Source organism: Ctenopharyngodon idella, chromosome 4, assembly GCF_019924925.1.
Source record: "Ctenopharyngodon idella isolate HZGC_01 chromosome 4, HZGC01, whole genome shotgun sequence".
In the NCBI taxonomy this organism is placed as follows: domain Eukaryota; kingdom Metazoa; phylum Chordata; class Actinopteri; order Cypriniformes; family Xenocyprididae; genus Ctenopharyngodon; species Ctenopharyngodon idella.
The window spans coordinates 4403298-4423396 of NC_067223.1; the positions used below are offsets into that span (position 1 = coordinate 4403298).

Genomic DNA, 20099 nt, shown 5'->3' on the forward strand with positions numbered 1-20099 from the left:
CAATAGCAGGCAGCTGCATATGATGGGCCCTTACATATATGTGGTGGCACAGCTTACCCACAGCTACTATCTCCACTAAGTTTTACGTTTTCTAATTACACTACTTTTACTTTGAAGACATTTTCTCCATGCATGCACACATTGTTATAAGATAAAGTTACTACAGCCAGTCTGCCACTGATTTGAAGAGGGGTGACCAACAGTCATGGACCATGGCTAGTATCCTAGAGCAGCAATCACAATTCCCTATCCGCTTTGTTGTGATAAATACTGTTTCCAGGTCCAAGCCTCTAGTGAGAATACTACTTCAAAAGCAGTTTATGAACACTATTCAGATCTAGCACACTAAGCTTTTAACAACTCTAGGTGTAGCGTACACTACAGTCTCAAATATTTTAACGATTCAAAAAATATGACTCAAACGATAAAGTCAACTGAGATTTCACTATGAAGATTAGGATTAGGATCAGGAGTACTGTATCACACCGTAAGTATATATTAGCACTGTTTGTTGTTTGCTTTCAGGAACCGAAGGACTGGGAACTGTGACGCATGACATCAAACATCAAACAACCGGATTGCTATCGTCTGTAGTCATATTTGCAAACATCATGGCCATCATTTCCCCAGCCTCACACACACATTTGACTGACTACAGTGCATTAGTGAGGACATTTTATACAGTATACTTACATTCTTTTTATAATCAGGTTAATAGTGTTTTCTTTGTCTTAATCCGACAAGAAACATGCACATCATTACATTACGATATAAACAGAATTTTAACTAGTGGGGACACATAAAACTGTTATCATATTTTACTACATCGGTGAGGACATTTGGCCCACGCACAACACTCATACTCTCTGACTGACCTAGCTGGTTAACAATCAGTGTTCTATATGTCAAACCCTATATGTCCTCTAAAAAAATTACAAAAATAACAAGCATCAATCAATTCACAGCAACGGTTTAAAAGTGGCCAGAACTTGGCAACCCAATTGAACATAAATTGCACTGCACTTCTTGACAATTTAACCAGATTTCCTAAATAAATATATAATAACAATCACAACTATTAGTCACTGTATCATTTCAATGTCCAATGTTATTACGGATTAAAACTACTACTTCTACTACTACTAATAATAATATTAATAAAGACATTTAACAATGGAAGCCCCCACATTATGCACATGTTAACATCGTTTTTATGAACTGTTACTAATAATTATTAAGTCATTATTAGTCTAAATAACCCCAAACACACTTATATCTGGATACTGTATGCTGTAATTTCTCAAAGTTTGAGTAAAGGTCTGACTTATAGATTGAAAAGAAAAGCCTATGTTGCAGTTTCTTGGTCAATAAAGACATTTTACTGTGATCACAGGGGCTGTTCATTAATTCATAAATAATAATTTATCAACCATTTATTAAGCTAACGCCACTAAAGTTTACCAAACCACGTCTTGCTTGACGGTTCACGCCTCACTTCACACACAGGAGCGCATAAAGGACGCCTTTTTTGTTCAAAAACGGGATGGAACAGAAAACATGGATTTTGAGAAGGGTTTTGAGTATAAACGCGCACAATCCTAGCGTATTTACAGTACAATTTTGAACTTGCAAAATGTACGAAGGACGTCTGAAGACGCCGTGTGACGTATAAACCTGCGCGCGCTTTCTCAGTTTACCTGTATGCCGAGTTTAGATACATTAGGACTTTACGTGTTATTTTGTGCCTTACTTTGAAGCAGATGACACGATGACAACACTCTTGCTGTCGTTCTCAATGACAAAACTAGGTCGAGCACGTAATGAGTAGAGGAAGACGCATAATAATAACACGAGTTGAAGCTGCAATAGCGAGCAGCGCCCTCTGTTGGTCAAAACAGACAGCACGACAGGCTCGGATGCTCGCACTGTTTTTCCGTAGTACAGTGTTCCCGCCATTGACCACAACAAAACATTCAAAGGCCCCATGGATTTTCCAGTTGTTCGTGATTTAACAGATGAGTCTGAAGGTAAGTCATTTATTTTATAAACAATTTCTATATTATATATATATATATATATATATATATTATGATAAACTTGACACATTATTATCTGTTATTGTAGCAATTGCATAAACCACATTATGTTTACTCAATAATTCATAATAGTTGTTGTATTGTATCTCAGCTTAGCAACAGATTCAGGAAAGTAACATGAGGTTTTTCACCGGAAGGATTTGTAACCTCAGGTCATGACCAAATTCTGCTCTCATGCTTGAGTTTGATTGTGAGAAGGCGCACAGACACCGGTCTCATCTCGTATTCATTGCTCTTAAGCAGACCTTGAAGATCTACTCACAGATGAAGCGGCCGGCCGCTGAGTAATATGTACGTAATGGTGCGAGATGGTCAAAGTCATGTATACCGAAATGCATTTGATCCTGTGGCGCTGATAGCCCCGCGACCCCCGCGCAGCCCCGCTCTTATCTTGTTCTTGAAGGAGCCCATATTTCATTATCGGCGCTTCCGTGCGCTCTCTCCCGAGCCCCAATCCGCTCAGAGGATATCTCTTTGGGCTTCACACTCAGTAAGCCTGAAATGGAAGATATTGAACTAAAAACACACACAAATGTTGTTTCATTTTTGATATTTCACACTTGACCCTGAAGATTCAGACATATCAATAGTTGTTAGAATCTGCGTTAGAATCCATATATCGCCTACTGGCGTTTGATCAAAAGTCAAATCTTATACTAGTCTTACTATTTATACAGTATATATAATGTAAAATGTGCGCAGAAACCAAATCTCCTTTTCCACCCTGAGGTGAAGCATTAAAAACACATCTGACCACCAGGGCTCCAAAAGTTGACCTTCCCGAGAAGATCAGGGGCATTTATCTATGTGATAACCTTTAACCTCTGCTGTCAAATATATTATATCTAACATCATTTATTATTTCTCAGCTGGAACATTTAAAATTACAAAAGTTGACATTTTGAAATTAAATTTTTGTTCATTACATTTGGTGATTTTTGTCGCATTAACTACGTGAACACACTAAAAAATCATGGACGTGATTCGGTTATGTTAAAGGGTCAAAAGGGAAAAAATAGTCACACTTGGCTCCTTCGCGGTCAAAAATGACCGACACAGGAAATGAATGGGAAATACAAAAAAATAACAAAAACCAAGAGAATCTTTTGGTGGTACAAACTGCACATAAAAACTCTAAAATGTCAAGAGTGGAAAATAGACACATCCACATCACATGCAAATGTGTGAAATAAAATCAATAATTCAGCCACAAAGCACGGGTCTAACAAGTAGTTACACGTTACTACGTGTACTACATGTACTTACTATAGTAATAAAAGTAAATTATGCATAATTACAAGAAACTAACCCTAAACCCAACCCTAACTGTAACTCTATAGTAAGTACATGTAGTTAATTAATAGTACTCGGTACTTATTTGAGTAATTACAATGTAACTACGGCACTGTAAAATAAAGTGTAACTCAACATCCACACCATTATACACACACAAATGAGCTGGTATGGCTGTAACAATATGGTAAAATTGAGCCAAAACTCAAATAAGAGGTTGAAATCAGATCAGACCCAGATTTATTAAGCGGTGATAAAACTTACCTGTTCATTTTTGTTACATTTGTATTGAATTTTGATGTTATGTGTAACAAAATGTGTTCAGGTTTGACTAGTAAAATTAATGCAAAAACTGACACTTCAAATCAACATTAAAAAAACAAACCAAAAAACAATTCTAAACCTTGACAAAAAGTAGTCTTTGAGAATGTCTAAGTATAAATCCAAATCCATAACTTAATAAAAAGTAGGCATGTCTAAAAAAAAACCACTAGAGAATTTATAAGCTACTTTATATAGAACTATATAGGAATCTAGTGGTTTCATCATGGCATTATACAAGTTTTTCTTTTTCTTACTCCCACCAGGTGGCACTAATCTACCTTCAAAAAATTGGATTTTAAATGCCATGTCTCCATTTCAACATGGAATACTGCTTTAATTGAAAAAAAAAAAAAAAAAATATATATATATATATATATATTAGGGAAAAAAAATGTATTGTTTCAATTGGGAAAAATAGCTAATAAAAATGGTATAAATATTGCATAATATCATAAAATATCCTCAACATTTTAAGTAATAATCAAAAAATATTATTGAACAAATATATTACATTGGTTTTCCTGAAAAACAAAAAAGTTACATTTCAAAGCTTCGGTCACTTTTGACCGTGAAGAAGCCAAGTGTGAAACGAAGAGGACCAGAGGGTTAAAGCAATTTCAACTAGATGAAGTCGATATTTTAGATCTAAAAATTCGACATAATTGAAAAAGGTTGCATGCATGAATCATTGTTATTTTGCTTCGATAAATGTATTTGTTTGTTCTAGTTAGTTACCACATTGGATACACTTTTGCCATTCGTTTCATCAGTCGCAGTTTGAAGATTCAAAAGTACAATGAAGGTCATTTACAAAAAAAAGAGCTCCCGAGAAGGTTCTGTATCAACAGGAAATAAAACATTTTTATTGAACATTTGTGTATATGAAGTTATATAACAACAGTCAGAAACTCCACAGAGTGAATCACTACACAAAGTGAAACAAAATTGTAAAACACCTCATCAAAAATGAAGGCATACACAGCAATATAACTGTCGGCTCGCCGCTCGGGGCGAGCAGTATGGCAGGAAAAAACACCCCGAACAGTTCTACAAGATTACAGAGAAAATTTCCACACACAAAAATACTCAAGCAGGCAGTTGATATACACAAAGGCAACTAGGATCTCCCTACAGCATCAGATTCTAATTCTTTACACAGCTTTTTCTTGAAAGGTGGCTTTTCGTTGTAGTAGATTATCGGAGGGTTGTATGCATGTACTGTACTGTACGTCGTACGCTGAGCGATAGGGCTTTGTTTTTTTTCCTTTTCAAGTTGTTGGGTGCGGTTGGCGGAGCTGTTTGCGTGCTTTGGTAAGCTTCAGTAAAAGATAGCGTTGCTTTGCAGGACTAGAAATGGCTTTTCAGACTACTTTACAAACCTCTGAGGTGCAACGAGCAATGCTGTCTTCTACCGTACGTCCGGTTCTACACCTAACGTGCAGACACCCGATAGTGCGATAACACCCTTTTGCCATACAAAGCGAGTGTAGTATTGTATTCAATTTTTGACTCTAAAAACTGCATTTTATCCTTGTTTTATAAACAAGCCTCTTGTATTAAGATATCGTAGATAATGAGATTACATCAGTTAACATAGGAGTAGTTGAGGAATAATTGTAGGCCTACTTATAGTTGCAATTACACATATTTGGAGTTCTTCTCTAGTTTCCACCTCTCCGACAGGGTAAGAAATCATATTCAGCTATGGATAAAACACATGAATCAATATTTATTGCAACATTGAAATGAAAGTGCCAACTATACTTGGTCCCACGATAAAAAGTAGAAACAAAACACACAGTCCATACTGTACATTCTGAGTTCCATAATAAATATAAAATGGTCTTCAATAGGGCACTAAAGGAACGATAACCAGGTAATAGTCATGAGTGTAATCATAACAGCGATAACAAAATGGTACAGCCAATCATATTAATAGTACAACAGATAGTTTCCATAACAAGATTGATACAATTCTCTTATATCCAGGTGATCTCAATAATGAGGAAATGATATCAGGACAAATATAAAAATATATACACCTATTCTGAAAGGGAAGGGTTTTATATATAGCCTATATATATATATATATATATATATATATATATATATATATATATATATATTTATATATAGATAGATAGATAGATTGATAGATAGATAGACAGATAATCTCATATTTGGGGTACATCTTATTATATACGTTTACCCAAATGTTTGGATGGTTAAATCTGTGTGCAGGAAAACTCAACGGGAAAAACGGAGGAATCCTTAACAAGTTTACAGATGTTGAGCTCCAAACTACACACGTGTGCTGTGACCTAACCAGACTACGGTCGATGGATGCATCGCCTCACTGTATAGGGTTGCGTTTTTTTTGTCTTTTTTAACCCCTATCAAGCGATGCCGCCCCTTTAAAGACTAAGGGAATGAACATACAAGTATTGCACAGTGCTCAACAAAATGCTGTGTGAACTGACCCGCTTACGCTCCGCAACAGTTATTATAAACTGACGATTTCTCGCCGTCTCGCTCGCGCGCTCTCTTTCGTACTCTCGTCGTGTGATAGGGGGATGGTAGCACAACATCACTATAGTACAAGATGGCCGCTACCTACTGAAAACTACAACGCTAAGCACATACCGCAGTCACAGTGATACACAACTCAGTCCCTAGAGACTCCTATGGAATGACGAACAGCTTTTTTTTCCTCCTTTTTGATTTTTAAGTAACAGTGCTATCACCTACACAATAACATTGAAAACACTTAGAAACTCCTCCTGAAGCTAGCATCTAGTGTACGCAAGAGGTTCCTCCAAGATAACTCATGGTTTTAATGGACTAAACGTCTACTCGCCCCCTTGTTAGACCCGTAGTAAAGGACATTAGAATGTAATGTTATCACCTGTACAGACCATTAACTTTTACGGTTATTGTTAAAGATTCGCTAATGCTCATGGCGTCCAAACCGGCCTGTGGCCGGTTCGCTTTCGTGCGCTTTTAATTGAACGGACCGTGCGAGCTGAACCGCGTGTATGTCAACGTCGTCGCGGTTTCCCGGCAAGCAATCGTCTGCTCTGAGACGGTACAGTGCAAAATAGTAGCCACAGGGGAAGGGATTGGCAGTTAAGCATGGCTAACTCTATTGTCACTGTGAGAAGGCAACAGAAAGCAAAAACTGCTGTTTAGGGCACCGTTGTGGCCAAAATACATTGTTCCCCGATGAACCGAAGCTACGACCGCTATCCGAGTGGAGTGTGCGTGGAGGGAGGAGTCGCGTGCGCCTCGTACCTCCCTGAAAACAATGGCAGTGTTTAAAAGCTCGCCTCTCCTCCTCGCCGTCTCGACGGGACCGACCGCTTTGAAAGCCGCCGTCCCTCAACGTTTGATTACCTTTTGATTGAAGGCAAGGGAGTCTCTTGAAACAGACGCCCCGGTGTAAATAAATCCCCCCGTTACCCGGCCTTTAGCAAAGATCGTAAAAAAAATCATGCAGTTACCAAAAATATTCAGACGTTGACTTAATCTAAAAAACAGTTGTCTTAAAGCTAGAGTCGAAACTCCGGGTTTCATTTTTTTGGAGGCTGAACCACAAATTCGTCAACGAAACGAGTCCAACGACAGGAAAGGAAGCGATTCACAAAATCAAGCTTCAAGGAAACAATGGCTACAGCTTGAGACTGTCCCATAAATTGTCAATTTCCAGTTTTCGTGAAGGCGCCAAATCAGATTCGGGAATCTAAGGACCGAAAACAAGAAAGAAGCAAACAGGGGACCCGTTCTACTAAAAGTTAACAGCATCACCGTATTAGAAATCAAAAGAAAAGGCTGATTGGTTTTCGTCAAGTAAGAAGAACTTCCGTTATAGTGGTTTAAGCAAAGCGTACAGGTCCTCAGTTTGATAAATTAGTACAAAAAGTTCTTACGAAATCATGTGCTTGTATAATTGCCAGCAGCATAATATATTTATACCATGAAACCATATTAGTTAATGGCCTTTGTGTTCTGTGTGTTTAACGTGTACATCTGTATGCTTTTTTTTTTTCTTTTTTTTTTAAGTAAACATGAAGCGCAAACCGTCCTTTACGAAGTGAGTGTACCTCCACTAGCATCTTGCAGGTTGGAATTCTTTAGCTCGTAAATATTTATATAGAGATATATCGTATATTTTAGTGGAATGCAATAAGGTAAAATTCTTAAATCCCATTATATATAATATTGGCTCTTCTATGTCTGCATTTACATAATTTAAAATAGAACATCTTATTAAAAACATCAAGATATACACAGATTAGGAAACGGGTAACAACATACAAACACATAAACTAGAAATCATTTCGTCTGCATACTGATATATACACCTGTGGTATAATAAATTCCTCCAGTCATGCGCTATCTATACAGATCATATTGCTTAAAAGAAGGGGGCATTTGGTCGGGGACTTTAAGGTCGTGGATGGAGGTGAAACAATAAAGGATAGAGAAAAGTTTATCGACGGAAGGAAGGAAGGAAGGAAGGAAGAAAGGGGGTCGAAACTGACGTAACAACACAACATCTCAAGGGGGTGGTCCGAGAAGGCGGTTTTCTTAGACGCGAAATTAGGAGTGAGGGTGCATGGATCCTTATATCACTGAGGTATCTACACGCACTGGGTAAAGAGCACTACACGGGTGGGTTTGTGGGGAAGGGGACGGGGTTTGGGCTTGGGCTGCTCTATTTTTTCTGAGCTGCCAGCTGGGCATCAACTTCCTCTTCCGGCTTCAGCACGTGCCACTGCGCGATGGGTCTCCTCGGGTTGGCCAGCATATCTGACCAGTGACGGAGCTCGGTGCCTGTGCTGTTCAAGCCCACAAACACTTTGCCGATGGCATCGTTCTTGCCAATCTTGTCATAGTCCAGAACAGTTATAACAACTTGAACTTTCTGTAATAGAAATTAGAGACACACAATTATAGACGTAACGCAAGTCTGTAACTGGTTATACAGTAGTTCCTCCATCACTTGATGAATTATTACTTCTTCTGATCAAAAGAAAATGTACACAAAAATCTTTATAGATAAAATTCTGACTTTTGTCAAAATGGCATTGTAAAATAAGGCTCATTTCAAAAGAAAGGGTGCCAATGACTTAATTTAAATATGCCTGGCGGAGCACTAAACAAGAACATATACATATTATATATATTCCTGTGATGTTGGAAATGGTTGTGCTGCTTAATATTTTTCTGAATACCGTAAAATGTTTTTCATTTCAGGATTCTTTGATGAATAGACAATTCAAAAGAACAAAATGTATTTGCAATAGAAATCTTTTGTAACATTCTAAAAGTTTTTACTCTCACTTTAATGGATCAATTTAATGCATCCCTGCAGAAGAAAAGTATTAATTTCTTTCAGAAAAGTTTTAGTGGTGCTGGTCTTCAGTAACATTTTTTAACAATGACTGAAAATACACTTAGTGGCGCAATAGTTCACGCCATCGAATTCCACCTCAATTATCTCAGTGTGATGGTCTATTCAAGGGCCTGTTACTCTGCAGCAGAGTGAGTCTTTGAAGAGCATGGTGGCAGATACCAACGAAAGGCCAGCGGGTGCTACCAAAGAGGTCCGGACAACTCGGTAAATTGACTGTGAGCACACAACTGAACGGTGTGAGTTCGAGGTCAATGGCTCGCTCGTAGCTTGCTTGAAGCCTGATTCGTCCACGCGCAAAATGCGAGCAGACAATATATATTAGCGTCTTCAGAGCCCTGATTATCCTTCGATCCACCTCTCCGCTTGGATTTCACTGACCGGTGAGAACAGGCCTGGGGCCATTGTTCTCGGAGCCAGAGCTAATTTGCCATATAATGAAATATTGAGGGATGTACAATGAGCGAGGAACTGTTCGTTCGGGATAGCAGCTTTTAGAAACGTTTGCTGCTTGGTGTCAATGGGGAGGGAGGAAGGCCTCTCTGGTTAACAGACCCCAGACACACTTTGAATTCAAAGCAGCTCACTCAAAGCATAAAATGTATCCTTTGAACCATGAAATGCTAAATCAATTTGAAGCAATTTTACTCTTATTGCACTAGCAAGCATCGCACCCATTTTATTCTCCAACTAATTAGCAACAAAACTTTTTTAAAAGCCTCACGCCGAGCCTTACTGCATTTCACAAGTTTCTTTTTGGCTGAGGCTTGCCAATTACTCTCTATGAATTTTTGACACGTTTTGTACAACTAGTCATTGACGACAATAAAAATGGGAATTTGCATCGTATTTGCTGTTGCCATGTGAGAGCTCGGTTTCAGTAAAAGTTACAAAGACAAATTTCATTACCTGGATTTGTTCGAATGGCACTTCGAAACTGAAAGACTCATTGTAATAAGGGTTGAGGGTGTTCTTTTTGATTGTCGTCTTCTTTTTCTTCAGCCGCTTGCCGTTCTGCATCAGGTGGATCTTGACGTAGGGATCTGATAACACACAGGAACAGGACATAGCATGAGAAACCACTTCACTTTTTATGACATACTAGAGCAGTGGTTCCCAACCAGGGGCCCAGGACCCACTAGGATGCTTCAAGCACACTACAAGAGGGCTTAAAAATTTGCTCCCTCAACAACTTTTTAAGAAGGAATACCTGGATATATGAGGGAATTTTAAAAGTGTGATTTCTAGACCTGAAAAAGTCAGGAAAATTAATATCTTAAGACTTGAACATTTCAAGAATTTTTGTAGTTATATCAAGCTTTATTATATTTTAGCAGCAAGAAATTGAAGAAAAAAAAAAAGTTTTATTTAGGAAGTCATGTAAACTCATTGGTCATAAAAGTGAATATCCTATAGAATATTCAGTTTTTGGAATAAAAGATTCTTTCTTAATTTATTCATTCATCTTTTATTAGGGGTTCAAGCACATAGCGCTGAAACCCTGTTGTAATTGATCAAATTTCCAAGGATCAGCATTCTCCCCAAAATGTGATCGGACAGATCAGACCGTAAGTCGTAGAGACTTGAAACTTTGAGAGATGGTAGTACCCTCCCCAATCGTGCAACAAAACTAGAGGTTTTTCAAATTTCGTGGAAAGACAGCATTACTGCATACAGAAAGGCATTAAAAACTGCTAGATCTGCTTATTTTTCGACTCTTAGAAAAAAAAAAACACATCTCTAGGTATTTATTTGATACAGGATACGAGTGTGTGTTTGTGTATGATGTATTGTTTAATCATGCATGATTTTTGTATTACTGTGTATTATTATGTGTTATTGTATTATTGTGAGGAGGTTTGTTAATGGTGACCTGCCAAGGGACTTTGGATGAAAAATAGCCATAGGCTAAATCTCGTACAATGTATTAAATAGAAACATTTATGTTAAATATCGTACATGGTCCCTTTCCAAATAAATAAACTAAATTCACTACATATACCAAACTTTGCTGTGTTTAGTTGCACACAGGCACACGACATCTGCAGCCTCTACTGAAGCTCCACTACAGAGCAGATCTCTAGTGGTACGTGTTAGGATAGTCCAAGCTTTTATTTACACATGGCAGGTGTGTGCCCTCCAGTATCGTTCCTGTTACATTACTACCATTCAGGCACATCAATCTCTGCCTGTGCCTCAAAATACTATCCAGCTATCATTTCCAGCATCTATATTCTGTTCCCATCATGCATCTCTCTTCATCTGTTTACCTCAGCCACTACTGATTCGTACTCACCTTTCTTAGAATCGCTTTTTGATTGAAACCTCACAAAACAAGGATGAAATATCAACAAAATATCTGATCTTACGCGTATACACCTTGCTTTTTGAAAAGGGGAGAAAATGTGTGTTTTTTATGTGATACTGCGACTGTTAAGAGGGGGGATTATCATATATGCCTTCCTGAGCCTTACAATAAAAAAGGATATAGCAGCAGTTATTAAGGTAAGAAACAGTTGAACTTGACAGATTTAACTATGTTTCAGAATTACCTTTTGTCCAACATGTAATTTCATTTCACTCCTTCTCTCCCTGACACTCTTATATGTCTCATTCTGTCACTATGATCTGCTCCAAGAGGAATTTCCAAAAATCTCTGGCATTTCCAATCCCATTTTTAAACTAATATAAATACTCTTTATCTCTGTGAAAAAAAATAAAAAATAAAAAAATCGAGTAGCACATTCCAGAGAGAGAGAGAGAGAGAAAGGAAGAGAAGGCGTGCTGAACTCCCTTACCCATACCATATTAGGAGCAGGGCAGCACAAAATCTGTGGCATGCAGTTTTTGAAAGTGTAGATCTTATATCTCATAAGGTGAATGTGTGTGTGTAAGGAATGAAAAAGATCTGTAAAAGATAATCTAAATACATTTTAAGCTACTTATGAATAACACATATTTCAGTATAAATATAGAAGTTAGAAGAACAGTGAAATACTTTCCATCTCCTTCACTCTTAATAACACTGTCATGACTTAATTTTTCTGCTAAAACAGTTCATGTTAGTTAATAAATTAACTAATGTTACCAAATAAGACCTTATTTGTTGTAAGTTTTAGATTTTCTCTTGAAACCCTTACATAATGCAAAAACTGTTTTTGTGACTGCAGCTTGTGTTAACAATAGGGCTGTTGATTTAATGCATTCATTTAATTAATAGTTACGGAAAAAAGTAACATGTTAAAATTATTGCACCCACCCCGCCCCAGACCTATGCAAGTCATCTGACATTTCATACAGTTGACTGGTGATGAACGTGATGCAGGGCAAAAGCTCGCTGCGTGATGTAGCCTATAGAATGTGGTTATATGCCCCTAAAATTCAAGATATTGGGGCAAAAATGCCCCTGTATGAGTTTTTGTCTCATATTTATATCATGTGATATAGTTAAGCAATATCACACGAGCACTGAGCGCAATATCACACGAAGGCAAATGTGATAGGCCTACAGTTGTTCAATAAATAAGAAGTTAATATTGTGTTATATTTTAGACCTTTAACCTTTAAAACCATAGCAGTACGATTGTGCATCTCCAAGCAAAACAGAGGTGTTTCTGAATGAATTTACATTTTGAACAAACCATGCCTTATTATTTTTCCTCCCATCTCATATTTTCTTTCCACCACCATGTCCACCATGCCCCATTGTGTAGGTTTACACAAATGCTTCATATCAATTAATTAGTAACACAAGTTGCAGTCACAAAAACTGTATTTGCACTATATTATTATATAATATGTAAGGGTTTCAAGAGAAAATATCACTTTTCTATGGTATTACCCATAAAAAAGGACTTTCAGATACAATGAAAAAGTATATGCTTTCATATTTCCCTGCTTCATTCATGGAACTTCACAGTCTGACCGTCCGATCACATATGGAAAGAACGTTGATGCATTTAATTCAGATTATGTGAGATGCAACGATAGATTTCTCATAACAGAGCAGCACAGCACCTCCTGTTGAACTTACACTAACACTGCACAATCTGAAGAGCTCTGGCTGCTCGCTCCATCCACTTTTAAAAAGGTGAAAATACGTAGCATGTCTATTTATGATGTTGAACTTAAACAGCACTTCTCCGGACCTATAACACTATTAACGGTGGCGCTTTTGCCCGGTTGCTTGGCAACAGAGTGCCTGAGGTTTGAGGTTGTTTGGGAAATCTGTGGTAGTCTACACTCACACAGAAGCCAAGCCATAAGTTTGTGGTTCAAGGAGTTGGCACAGTGCTTGTAATGACTTTTGTTTATGGTTCATATAGTCACTTGAGAAGCTCATCTAAAAGGGATACTGAAATTCCTAGTGAAAATAAAACTGGCCCTTGTTTCTGATGTGGTATGTTTTCATTGGCTCTGGCACATAGCCATGCATTCACGTATGGTCTACAGACTCATAGGTGTCTTCTAGTGGTGGACTGCATGTACTGCATTCACCCACAACTATAGAAATATGCTCAAATACATAAACATGACTATGAATAGTCTATACTTAATGTACCTTGGCTGAAATAAAATAAATAAAACGTTTCAGTTGAAATACTAAAATTACTAAAATCGTAACAAAAATAAATGAAAGCTATATATATATATATATATATATATATATATAAACTAAAATCAAAATGAATAATGAATAAATACTATAATAGTATATAAATACTAGTAAATAATAGTCTGCATACTAGTAATAATACAGTGCATATTAGATACAAAATATCAAAACAAGTGCAAATGGGTTTCTTCTAAATAAATGTCACTTGATATTTTGCTATCTTATTCTAATTTAATGACATTCCTACAACCGAACTGCATAACCTAAATGCAATGCAACTGTTTGCCAAATGCATTAAAAATAAATGTACATTTGTACAAATGCAAATGCAATTAATAATCTAAACCACAAATATAGACCTAATAAAAGCACATCCAGGAAAAATACAGAGATTGGTAAGCAGTGCTCTTGTGAATTAATTCAAATTACATTTATTTTAGCTGCAACAACCACATCTTGTGTGATTAGGGAGAGTAAACAGGGTTTGAAAGGAGAAAAGGATAAATTATAGTGTTCTGATGAGTCGTCCTCCCTGTAGCTGAATCACAATGGAAACAGTCACTAATTATTGGCATGATCCATGCGGGCCTATTGTTTCTAATCATGTGACGGCTCTTTGGACATGCTCTCAAGTGATTCCTTCGGGAGAACGACTCCCCCCATAACAACAATTAAATCTGAGCCATTTTCACGAACTTGGAACGAGAAGAAAAACAGAGAGAGAATGCAGGGACAGAAATGTTTTTCTAGTAAAATCAGTGGGAACACTGAGCGCTTTGTCACAAAGGTTTATTTCAAATACAAACTGCCAGAGTCTGGCAAAATCCCAGTAATTGACAGTGAAAGCACCCTTAACTGCACAATTTTCACACAGGATTTGATCGATCTGGCAAAAGGCCAATTCAACAAGCCCAACGATGTAACCCGATAGGAGGTTTGGGTGGTGTAGTTATCACATTGTGAAAACTATAGTCCTCCAAACACAAACCCCTAAATAGAACTGTTAACGGTGTTAATTTCATCAGAGCGGTGGAGTACCTTATGAAACGTGACTGACTGTTTATAGCCGGCTTTAATCTGGATTGCTAATGGACCGGGGAGAGCGAGAAAGTTTGTTCTCAGCTCTGCTGCTAATAGCTGTTCTCTTCTCTAAGAGTGATGAGAAGTAAACGTCAGGCCTCTTGGCTCCCAGCAGGTGGGTCTGCTTCTGATGGCCTGTCGGCCTCTCTGACAGCAGGACAGGATGGACCAGGTGCGACAGAACCGGTGAGAGGGTTGGGAAGGATGGATGGACGAGGCCGGGGCCGGGGCCGTTTTTCATAAGTGGTTACAGCACAGATGAGGACTGATTTCTGAATGCCGAGCTGTAAATTTACTCAGCGAAAATGTATTCATGTATTCACCAGAGCCGAATATTACTTCAGCTGATAAAGCGCAGCTCTCCGTACAGCCGCAGGTTTGAGAAGTGTCGGATCATTTCAAGCCACATTTCGACGCCCTTGGGATTTGTAGCTGTGAATGACTGCATACGCATTACATGATTTTAAAAGTGAAAGATATACTAAATGTGACTTTGCATTTACATACAGACAGCTATGAGAAAATGAAACTGTGTTAAGGACAACATGAAAGGAGCATTCATGATTCATTTAACTTCCATAACACGACTTTCTTAGTGTATTCAGCTGGGAATTATGTAAAGCGGGAATCTGATTAGATGCAAACATGTTAGGCTATAATTTTAATAATATTTTAATATTTTTCTCCACCTGCATGATGGTGTTATGTGCACTATAAAATCAGCCTTAACCATGTAAAGCCCACTGTATCATTTTTGATACACAAATTTCTAAGACCTCTAGATTATCAACATGATTCAAACTTTGCTGAAAAGCCTGTAGAACACAATCTACTACATGCCTTCCTGTCGTCTGATTGATAGTATATCCTTGTTTAGCAGGTAAAAGGGGTTTTAGTATCATTCTTAAAGCGTCCTACTTCAGGATGTAGTACGTGCATCTTTTTGCTTTGAATCTTCACTGATTTTCATGAAGTAAACGTAAGAATAACATTAATATTGTTGTTAGTAATATTTCAAGATGAACACTTACTGGACTGAAGCAACTTAGGTTTACTTGATTATCCATACATCATTTTTTTTTTTTTTTTTTTTTGATAAACGTTAAAATACGAGTATCAAATATGATACAACAGGCTTTTGAGGAACATTTATTTGTTCATCATCATTGTAGTGCATTGAACTATATGTTTTGCCCCCCACAATTTAAACTACAGAGCTTTGATCATTAAGCCTTTAAGTATCGTCTTAGAGATATAGAGTGACAACTAATATTTACTAATGCATTTTGTGTAAGTAGTCTGCTAAAAATCTCACTGATTTACATTACAAGCTATCAGAATCATGGCAAATACCAGCAAGTGCACCAAATAGCATTTTTTCTCCCTCAGTTTGAAAAGTATGAGCTCCATATTCTCCTATATAATACTATATGAGCCATAAAAGCCTGATGTATATGATACTCAACCTTTTTTTTATTTTTTATATCATGTCTAAAGGTTAAATAAAATTAGATTTTTCTGACTATTAATTCATACGTCAGGTTTTACAAACAGGAGCCATTTTGATTCCACAGTGTATGAATTATCATGACAACCGGCAACAAGAGAGACAATCCTAAACTGTCACATATTGGCACAACCTTTGAGGCATTGTGACTCAGTAACTGGACTCACCTGACAGGCCACCGACATCCATCTTCTTCAGGTTCTTGGCCTCCAGAACGACCACGGTCAGTTTGCCAGCAGTAGGCACATACCGCAGAGAGAAACAGATGTCACCCAGCTTCTCTTGCTGCGAGTGGTAGAAAAAACTTCAATCAGGGACATTATTGTCAAGGTAAATAGAAAAACTGAACCTGAAAACCTGGTCAAATGTATTCACTGATTGAATTCTCTAACAAAAATAGTACTTGAGAAGAAAAGCCAAGAACGAAACATTTCCAACTAAAATAATTTAGCTAGCACACAACGTAAAATATTTCTCTATACACAAACACTCAACATGATTGATAAGAGAAATTGAAATGAGGAGCACAGCGTTTGAAGTCTTTCAGTCTGTTTCATTTTCCACAAATGTAGTTGCATGGGTAAACACACTGAAAATACATTTCCATGTACACACATTCCATTAATTTTTCAGGAGCCATTCTCATAAACATAGGCGCAAACATATGTGACATATAGAAAACAACAGGAAGGGGGGGAAAGGTTACATCACTTTACTTTCAACTGGCTGATGCCATTTTCCACACAATCAATTTTCTGTCAATTAAAAGGTCAGAAAAATAGCATTTCGCAGCTTAATTAAATGAATCCTACAAGTAAAATATGTTGAATCGACTGCTGTGTTTGACTGAAACATGACGTTACCCAATAATAGGAATTGTGTCGGAGCAAAGAGGACTGAACTGAATGGAACTGCAAGAAGCTATGGCATTTTGCAGTCGAATTTCATTTATTTTTTTTACTGACACTTAAAGTGCCACCCTCAGGACACCACTCTAGAGATCCTTTGGTAAAAGTCAATACGCTCCAGCTTTCTCAAGCGTTGCTTGAAGTGCTTTGCTAGCTCATTGGACATGGAGTGTTACAACAGCACAAACTCAAAGAGCAACCTTCAACGTATGTAGATAGCCTTCAACTCTCTGCCCTCAGCAGGCTTTTGACAGCGTCATAATTAACCTTTACACCAAGGAACCGTGACACAAAAACAAGGTTTCCATAGAAACCATGGCTTAAATGCTATATTCCATGACATTTACCATGAAAATTGAATCTCCCCAACCAGTGCTTGCAAAGTCACACTTTTTTATTAATAAAACAATGGCACGGCCCAGCTGATTAACTGACATTTCCATTGAAGATGGATAGCCCTCAAGTCTTGCACCTTTACAGTGATTGAATTTCCATGCAGCTCCTGCTAAATGATATTTACTCTTGTTGTGTACAACCTTTAAAATATACGAGTTAACATTTGGGAACATTTCAAACTTATTTGGTGCATTTGTTAAAGAAAAACACTGGGAGTATAACAGGCTTGTGTACAGCGTTTAAGTGTTTTTACCAAATCTTGTAAAGGTGCATTTTGTCTCATTAAATTTTCAATAAATAATATATTCAATTTATATGACTACATTTAAAATCTGTGAAGGCTTATAAAACACAAAGTGGGTATCCACATGGGGGCGTCGCATTTCTAGAAAAACAAAACAAATTAAAGCTGCAAGCAGTGATGAAAGGGCCCTCGCACCCGGAGCCACCACCACCCGGTGGCCTTAGGAAAACAGTGAATAGTGGGTGACATGCATGTACTTGAGTAAATACAAGAGAAATATGGCAAAGTCATTTCAATGTGCCACACTTCCTGCTGCCAACAGGTGGTGCTTTGACTATTACTGAATATTGCCATGTAGATGTCTTTAGGCCAGGACTATTATCAAACATGTGAAGCTTGGAGCAGATCGGACATTGTTTGTCTGAGTTACAACTACTTCCTGTTTCGTGGTGTCATTCGCAAACATTAGCACTTAGCCAAGTGTTGCAAGATTCAACGTGTTTCTAGCATGTTTGGTACTTCATGGCATATTTAAATGTGTTTCTGGGAGTGAATTATAGTGCAAAGCATGCCATTTCCTGTTGTCAGCAGGTGGCGCTATGACTAACTAAATATTAGCATATAGATGTCTTTAGGCCAGGACTCTCATCAAACATGTGAAGTCTGGGGCAGATCGGACATTGTATGCCTGCCTCAAGGTCTTCGCAATTTAACGTCTCAAAGGCCTTTAGATTAGACTGACCAAATATGATGTTGATCTGATTAAAGCTCTGGGAGGAGTTTGTTAAAGAACAACAACTGGAAATGGCAAAAACTGCAAAAATTTTGCAGAGAAAATTCAAAATATCTTACTTCCTGTTGGGTTTTCAGATTTTTTTTCACCCAGGAACTTTTTTGTAGGTACTGGGCTGTTACTTGTGTCTACCAAATTTCATACCTGTATGTAAAACGTAGCGCGAAGGGCGCTTAATTGAAATTTTGTAGGTGGCGCTATCGAGCCATTTTGCCACACCTATTTCTGAAACCCATATCAGACGTAAATTTTCACCACTTCTGACGCGTGTGCAAAGTTTCATGAGTTTTCAAGCATGTTTAGGTCCTCAAAAATGCAATTCATTTTGGAGAAGAAGAAGAATTGACCGAGTAATTACAATAGGGTCCTCACACCATCGGTGCTCGGGCCCTAAAAAGATTATGATGCCGTCACTTAGTAGTTGCTACCGAGTGGTATAACAATGTAAATTTAACCAATCAGTGAACAAATCAATGGATATGATGCTATTTTTTGTGTGTGAATGGATTAAAAAGATTCAAAAGTCACTGAGAAGAAGAATCACTACTCTTGAACAACTGAATTGGCAAACTTTCCACGCTTAAGAAGGTCAGGCAATAAAATGGAATATTCACTCAAAACCTAATATTTAATCACATTACCAGGGAACAGGTTATTACCGCCCATGTGTGTTACCTCTTCTTTCTCGGCGCTCTGGAGGTCCCTCCACTCCTCAGTCACATGGCTAAAGTCGACCTTATTCATGGGCACCTTCACGTCTCCAATGGCGTCGTGTTTGGAGAAGCGGTCAAAGTCATATACGGTCATCACTAGAGTTTTCCCTCCAAGCTCAATGTAGGGAACCTGTGGGATATAAGAGGTGAAAATAATTGCTTGCATACCTACCAATCTAATCTCTCTCAATTCCAGTTACGGGATTTATCTACCACCAAGACGTTGGGATGAAACTATAGGACAATTGCAGGTGTGCAAGACAAAGAGAGAGAGAGAGAGATTTGATTCTTGATTGCCTCCAATTGAGCTGTTTTTCAGACAAAACTCATTATCCCGAAGGACTTGTTCCAACATGGCGACAAACTGCTTGATTGGCCGGGAAAGAGATAAGACCCAAGGGTTGCTATTTTGTCCTTGACGCTATCACACACACCAGCTCTCCAGTGTCTTCATTTCAATAATGAAGGCACTTGTGATTACATGTCTCTCGATGTTGGTGTGTGGTTCATTTCTCATTCTCAAGGTACCGTGTCATAGTTGAAATTGCGCTAGGCTAAGCGAGAAACAAACAGGCAAACAGTCCTCTACCCCCCTTGGTTGGCTCAGTTATATTGCAATTCTTTTAAGAATTCAACACTTCACTTGGCAATTTATTAGAAGTTTAGAGGTCTGACTGCGGTAATTACACAAAAATGATTTTCTAGCCGCATGATGTC

The 20099-nt window shown here is 37.9% G+C and overlaps 2 protein-coding genes across 6 annotated transcripts in view; one reads left to right on the top strand and one right to left on the bottom strand.

Moving 5' to 3' along the window:
• LOC127510966 (fish-egg lectin-like) overlaps positions 1-20099 on the top strand; it is a 736337-nt gene that overhangs the window by 137137 nt on the left and 579101 nt on the right. The gene's annotated exons all lie outside the window — the stretch shown is intronic.
• syt1a (synaptotagmin Ia) overlaps positions 4548-20099 on the bottom strand; it is a 206109-nt gene continuing 190557 nt past the window's right edge. For all 5 annotated transcript variants that reach the window (XM_051891164.1, XM_051891163.1, XM_051891162.1 and 2 more), the window contains 4 exons: positions 19345-19512; positions 16496-16613; positions 10036-10169; positions 4548-8637 (listed from right to left, as the gene is read on the bottom strand). In XM_051891164.1, the coding sequence (XP_051747124.1) occupies positions 8428-8637; positions 10036-10169; positions 16496-16613; positions 19345-19512 (630 nt within the window). In that variant the 3' untranslated portion in view covers positions 4548-8427. The remainder of the gene's footprint in view (positions 8638-10035; positions 10170-16495; positions 16614-19344; positions 19513-20099) is intronic.